Source organism: Bos grunniens, chromosome 25 (assembly GCF_055505025.1).
Source record: "Bos grunniens cultivar Pamir isolate PY7600 chromosome 25, Bosgru_T2T1.0, whole genome shotgun sequence".
NCBI classification, from domain to species: Eukaryota; Metazoa; Chordata; class Mammalia; order Artiodactyla; family Bovidae; genus Bos; species Bos grunniens.
The window spans coordinates 26,394,400-26,401,811 of record NC_141189.1 but is presented as its reverse complement, the minus strand read 5'-3'; the positions used below and the strand labels follow the sequence as shown (position 1 = coordinate 26,401,811).

The following is a 7,412-nucleotide window of genomic DNA, read 5'->3' as shown; positions in this document are numbered from 1 at the left end:
CGTGACTGAGTGACTGAACTGAACTGATAAGATGCACACAGATTATCTGAATGCATTTTAAGGTCCTTAAGAAGACATACCATGTTCATATCAGTGAGGGGTTGGAATTAGGGATGGAAACTAAAGAGACTTTAATTTTGTATTCTTTTTTAAGGAGAAGAAGATACTCATTCTTTACACAAGCTATTTTAATTGATTCTAAAAATTAATATATTTTAAAATATTCCAGTACCTTCTATGTATTGTACTAGAGGTGGGAGAAATGAATCTGAATAGGAAACTTCACAGCAGATAGTCCAGAGAAGAAAGACAAAGCAGCTAGAAAGACAGGGCTTTCATCCTACAATAGGAGAAGCGCTGTGGAGGATGAGAGGAGACACTCCTAACTGTCCTGCGAAGTACTTGCTGTGTAACAAATCATGCCAACAGTCAGTAGCATAAAATAGCCCTTTTATTATGCTCATGGGCTTTTTGGATCAGGAATTCAGACAGGATAACAGTGGGAATGTTCCATGATGTCTGGAAATCTAAAGGGTTGGGGGTGACTAGGTGGCCACTGAATCACCCGGAGGCAGCCTCACTCACATCTGGTGGTTGATGCTGGCTGTCTGCCAGGAACTCCGCTGGGTTATTGTCCAGAACACCTCCAGGGGCCTCTCCATGAGGTCTCTCCATGTGGACTAATTTGGGCTTCCTCGAAGGCTGGGATTGGGCCCCAAGAAAAGATAAAAGAGTATGATGATTTCATGCTCTAGCATCAGGAATCCCGTAGCATCACATAACATCATTTCTGCTACACTCTTTAGAAGGAAGCAGTCACAAAGGTATGTCCAAATTCAAAGGGACAGGACATAAGTCCCAGCCCTCAATGGGAGGAGTGCCTAGGAGTGTCAAGGTCACCCTGTAAGAAGAGCATGTGGGATGACACACAATGTTGCCACCATCTTTGGAAGATGCAATCTGTCACACTAACCTACCCCGTGGGGTAGAAGGGATGGTGGGGTCAAACTGGATTTCCTGGACAGAATGAAATCCAAGCTGAGGCTTAAAGGACAACTACGAGTTGACCTGGAAAGGGACAAGATCATTCTGTGCCAAGGAAACAACAAGGGCCAAAGTCTAGTGTAAAATGAGGGCCTGTGCACAGAGCATACTTAGGAAGCCCATCACGAGTGGGCCTGGAGGAAGTGCTGCAAGTTGAGACTAAGAAGTGGACAGGGGCCAGATGGTGTGACATCTCTGAGGCCGCCTTAAGGATTTGGGTCTTTTTTAAAAATTAATTACTTATTTTTGGCTGCACTGAGTCTTCGTGGCCATGCAAGGGCTTTCTCTCATTGTAGTGGCTTCTCTTGTTGAGGAGCACAGGCTCTAGGGCACTCAGGCTTCAGGAGTTCCAGCACTCAAGCTCGTGTGCTCAGTTGCCCCATGGCATGGGGGATCTTAGTTCGCAGACTAGGGATTGATCCCGTGTCCCCTGCATTGACAGATGGATCCTTATATTGAACACTGGGCCACCAGGGAAGTCCCAAGGATTTTGGTCTTGATGCTCAAGGCAAGGGGAGCCACTGAAGTGTGTCGAGCATCCCACTGTATCCTCTTGGGTGGGTAATGAAGGAAGGGAATAAGAGCGGAGGCAGAGAGGCCAGCGAGGCAGCCACAGGGTGACAGGTGACAGTGGCAGTGGAGGTAGAGAGCAGTAGACAGAGCCAACAGATGCTTTGGAGGCAAAATTGATAAATTGCTAATGGTTTCTGTGAGGAGTAAAGAATTCAAGAATATGTCCCTTCAATGAGGCAACTTCTAGCTCTGTGGGGTCCTGGCTTGGTGGACTAATCCCAGGTCTGCACCCCTTCACATTTTCCCTGGTCCAGCACATTTTGGGTCAAGAAAAATGCTGGCTAAAGGAGCCTTCCAGGAAGAAGACCCCGAGGTTCAGTATGTCTCAGATCAAAGACCAAAATGATCTTGGGGGAATTCTCTGGTGGTCCAATCATAAGGACTCTGCATTTTCACTGCTGTGGCCCCGGGTTCAATCCCTGGTCAGAGAACTATGATGCAAGTGGTGAGGCCCAAAGCAAACAAATAAAACGATCCTCCTGGCTCACCACATCTGAGTCCCTCGTGCCCCAAAACTCATTATCCTACCATGGCACCCGCTGACAATTAGTGGGAAATTGTATAGACAGCTCCTGATTGGATCTAATTTCCTTGACCTGGAGCATCGTGAATCAATTACTCTGAGTAACTCAACTTTAATGCCTTGATACCCGGCCCTCGGTGAAGGCGCCCACCCCCCTTTCCACACATCCTTCTTTCTTCCCCATTAAATAAATTGCGAGCTGTTTGTCTACTGGGACATGGATATTTTCATTAGTGATTAAAGAAGCAGGTCTGCTCATCTCCTTAGTGGTGAGTCACGGATGACTGTGGTCCCAATCCCTGCCCCAGGTATGGGTTCCAGACTTTGCCCAAGGAGTGGAGTGTCCTGCTCTGTGTCCTGGTGACCTAAAGCCAGACATCCTCAGAACAGAGCTCCCAAGGGTCAGCCGCACTGGACACATTGCTCCAGGCCACAGCTCCAGGCATGAACCCTCAGCCACGAAGCTCTCATTCAAGAACAATGCCGGAGGCCTGCTCCATGCTCCAGGCACTGGTCCAGAAACCCCCACCCTCAAAGAGCTGAATTCATACAGAGAGAGATACAAAAGAAACAAAAACACATAATATGAGGGAATCCCTGGTGGTCCAGGAGTTAGGATTCAGCACTTTCACTGCCCGGACCTGGGTTCAATACCTGGTCAGGGAGCTAAAGTCCTGCCAGCTGCACAGCATGCAAAAATAAACAAATACATATATGTTATGAAAATGGCAAGATGTCCTGTGGGAAAATTTTTCGATGAAGAAGTGGACAGGAATTCCCAGGAGGTGGGGAAAGAGAATGAGCATTGCAACTTTAAATTGTCTTTAGGGGCTGTCTTGTTGAGAAGGTGACTTTTGAGAAAAACTGAGGGAGGAAGGGTGGAAGCCATGGGCGTGTGGAGGAGAGAAATCCAGGGAGAGGAGAGAGCACAGCACGTGTAAGTGTTCTGGGGCAGGAGGTGGGCAGTGCTGGAGGAACAGGGGGGGTGTCCTGGGACAGGAGATGGGTGGTTCTGGAGGAACATGGGGTGTCCTGGGACAGGAGGCGGGGGCTGCTGGAGCAACACTGGGGCCAGTGAAGCTGGGGAAGAGGGAGGGAGGGGACAGTAATAAGTGGTGACAGCAGAGAGGTGATGGGGAGCTGGAGGACAGGGAGACTTTCAGGCCAGTGGGAAGGTATGACTTTGACTCTGAAGGAGATGGAAAGTCACTGGCAGTTTAAAAGATCACTCTAGTTGCTGATGCTGATGATGATACTAATGGTGATGATCATGGTGATGACGATAATGACGATGGTTGTGATGGACCTTCTTGTTGTCACGTTAAAGTTCTGGTTTTCTTATGTTTTGTCCAGCATCTAATCTGTTCCTCTTGTACCCTGGCGCTCCCATGGGAGGGCCCCGTTTTGAATAGCTTTTGGCTCTGACCTGCTTCAACCAAATTTCAAGACCTTTTTCTGGAGAATATCACACTTACCTCATGACTTCCAGCCCCATTCTGTAGATCGCTGCTTCCTTTGCAAATTCTGCATCCACCTCTATTTTTAAAAGACAAATCTTATTGCCTCTGGTTTTCTGTTGAAATAGGAATTTGCTGGTACTTTCCAACCTCTAACCAAAATCTGAAACTTCCTGTGGTCCCAGCTGAGCACCACTTCCCTTCTACCACCTACCCCTTCTGCCCCATAGCCAATGGGTGTCCTGACCTGGGCCTTCTTGTTGTCAGCTTCTCTCTCCTCCAGTTGTATGCCTGCATGCCAATTAAGGGGTGTCCCCTGCCACTTCCTGACCCCTAAACCCCATGAGATCCAGCACCAGAGGCAGCCCCACCCAACAAACTCCTCTTCCTTTGCCCACATCCACCCCCATCTTCTTCCAGAATAGGTGTGTGGGGCTGGATGAATCATGTACTGAAAAAAACCTAGCACCAGGTCAGACACACCCAGGTTCCAATCTCAGCTCTGATCCAATTGGCTGTGTGGCCTCAGGCTAGTCACTTCTCGTCTCTGACCCTGCTTTTTCAAATCACTGCTGTGCATTCACAGCTGGGCCCCCTATTTGAAATCCCACTAAGCCATGAAAGACCTCCTCAGTGTCCCAAGTCAGACCACAAAATTTCTGGATCTCCTAGATTTCAGGTGGGGAGAAATGGACTTTACCTGTTTGCCCTGCCTTGCTAAAAGAGGGTTCCTAACAGGTTCTAGCACTTGCAGGCAGGATCCCTTAACACAAGACCTCCTCAATTAATTCAGAAGAGAAGCAACTGTCAACAGGATGCTTTATCCACAAGCCAGCCTACTTCAGAGGCTTCTCAGAGAAGGAAGTACATTTGCCTAAGGCCTTAGACCCACAAAGGCACCTAACCCAGCCCTGGGAGGGATAGGAAGCCTTCCACAGGCAGCCCAGAGTTATCCAAGCAGAGGGGGGAGGGGCAGGCAAGCTGGTGCAAGGGCCTGGGAGATCAAACAGCTCTCACCTCCTAAGAGACAGACCCAATCCCAAGGCTGCAGATGCCCACTGGTCAGGATGCGGGCTTCTGAATCTGTACCCCTCCCCGGGCTCTCCCCCAGATATCAGGCCCAGGCCCAGGGATGTTTAACTTGGCAACCCAAACTCAAAGCAGTAAAGCCAACTCTTGCTTTTCTCCCCCATGCTGCTTTTTCTCCCCTGTTTTCCCACTTTCTCAGTCTGGCTTTCATCAGAGTTTAGAGTCCGTGCAAGGTGCTTGCTGCCAGCTGGCACCCCAGCTTCAAATGAATCCCTAGTCCTCCAGGGATGGGGCTTGGATAGTGGACAGAGAAGGGTGTAGTACCCCTGGGGTCAGCCAGCCAACAGGAGGAGGAGGGAGCTGGTGGGCAAGCGTGAGCAACAGGAGCTCTACAGGAACCAGGCATGAGATGCAATCCCTCCCAGGACATCCCCCAGAAGCTGCCTCTGCTAAACTCATAGAGACCTAGTGTGCATCATGTCAATGAATTTTTGTGATTGTTAGTGTTTTTTTAAACAGAGGATGTGCCATGCTACAGGTCAGAGGCATCCAAGAAACAGAGGCCTCAGGGCAGGAAAGCCAGGGGTCAGCAGCAACCCTAGAGAGGCCTTGGAGCTCCTCAGCAGTGGGGTAGAGGTGTGGCAGAAGAAGGGGCATTCGGGGACATTTTACCATGTCACGAGGTCTCAGATAACATCTAGTGTACATTAAGAAGTGAAGGGGCAGAATATAATCATAATAGAAAAAGGGTAATAATATTAGAAATGCTAGTAATAGGGGCACGACAGGCAGGCCAAGTGCTTTCCAAACAGCAAAAAGAGAAAAGCAACTTAGACACTCAATAAAAGGTACTACCAGTTATTCTCATTGTGTATATATGATGTATATTCGTGTGTATATACATGTAAATACACGAATATTCATTGGAGGGACTGACACTGAAGCTGATGCTCCAATACTCTGGTCCCCTTATGTGAAGAGCTGACTTGCTGAAAAAGACCCCAAAGCTGGGAAAGATTGAGAGCAGGAGGAGAAAGGGGCAACAGAGGATGAGATGGTTGGATGGCATCATTGACTCAATGGATATGAGTTTGAGCAAACTCCAGGAGCTAGTGAAGGACAGGGAACCTGGTGTGCTGCAGTCCATGGGGTTGCCAAGAGTCAGACACAACTGAGCGACTGAATAATGAACAACAACGTGTATATGCATATATGTATATGAATATCAATATATACGTACTTCAGCATGTATGATATGCATCAGTATATATGCATGTATATATGATATATATCACTGCCTATATATTAGTATATATATATATGTCAGCATATGTGATATACATTAGTAGAGTAACATCTCTAACTTGTTTCCTTAGGAACTTATTTTTTTGGCCACACTGTGTGGCTTACTGGATCATAGTTCTCCAACCAGAGACTGAACACAGACCCTGGAAGTGGGAAAAGCTGAGTCCTGATTCACCAGACCACCAGGAAATTCCCAGAAACTTTTTTTTATTGAAGTATAGTTGATTTACAAAGTTGTGTTAATTTCTGCTGGAGCAGCACAGTGATTCAGATATATATAGATAGATAGATAGATAGATATTCCTTTTTCTATTCTTTTCCATTATGGTTCCCTGTGTTGTTCTAGGACTTTGTGGTTTACCCACTCTATATGTAATAGTTTACAACTGCTAACCCCACTGGAAAAGGAAATGGCACCCCACTCCAGTACTCTTGCCTGGAAAATCCTATGGACAGAGGAGCCTGGTAGGTTACAGTCCATGGGGTCACAAAGAGTCAGACACAACTGAGCAACTTCACTTTCACTTTTCACTTTCATGCATTGGAGAAGGAAATGGCAACCCACTCCAGTGTTCTTGCCTAGAGAATCCCAGGGACAGAGGAGCCTGGCGGGCTGATGTCTATGGGGTCGCACAGGGTCGGACACGACTGAAGCGACTTAGCAGGAGCAGCAGCTAACCCCAATTCCCACCCCATCCCTCTCCTTCCGCCTCGCCTTGGCATCCACAGGTTTGTTCCCTGCCTCTGTGACTCTACCCTTAGAAACATTTCTTCACTGAAACCTAGAATAGATACAAATCATCCAATTCAAACTTCTGAGGTTAATGAGGTTTCTCACGGGCCTGGGGGATGCCTTCAAGTTCAAGGCTTAATCAGACTTTGCAGAAGGGGTGGACTGGCCAGCGCTCCCCTCTGATACAGGGAGGACATTGATTCCCCAGTTGGATGGCCTCAGGGCTTAGCAATGTTTTCAGTTCCCATGAGCGCGGGTGGGGCAGAGGGAAAGAGAAGCAGCTCGGACTGGATGCCAGGACCTCAGCCTGACCAGTTTATTGCTCTGTTTTGCAGATGAGGAAACAAGCCCAGAAGGGTATGCTACATAATGGGGGGAAAGGATGGCTCCAAGTTGGGTGCAAGGCCAGTGAGGACGGGAACACCCTGTGTTTTTCTTGTTCATCTCCGGAGCCTATCACGGGTGCTCAAAACCATCTGTTGGATGGAAGGATGGAGTGAACCTGTCTTCCAAACCTCGAACCAACTCTAAGCTGTCTCAAAGACGGTGGGTGCCCACTTCCCTTCCTCCCTTCTCCTGCCTCCTCCTCTCCCCCTTGGCTAGTAAATGCTCTACCCCAGCGTCTCAGCCACTCTTCAGGCTGGTCGTGGGATAGTTCAGGACATTTGCGGTCCTGTGCTGCCACCTACAAGGAGTCTTGGGTACTGCAGAGAGAGGAGCCCTGTTTGACTCGAGTCTCACATTATGC

At 48.3% G+C, this 7,412-nt stretch overlaps 1 protein-coding gene across 1 annotated transcript in view; it reads right to left on the bottom strand.

Moving 5' to 3' along the window:
• Positions 1-433: 433 nt before the first annotated feature.
• The window catches only part of RPS15A (ribosomal protein S15a), a 46,595-nt gene continuing 39,616 nt past the window's right edge, over positions 434-7,412 (bottom strand). The window contains exon 4 of the mRNA XM_086375580.1: positions 434-702. Within this exon, the coding sequence (XP_086231706.1) occupies positions 562-702 (141 nt within the window). The 3' untranslated portion in view covers positions 434-561. The remainder of the gene's footprint in view (positions 703-7,412) is intronic.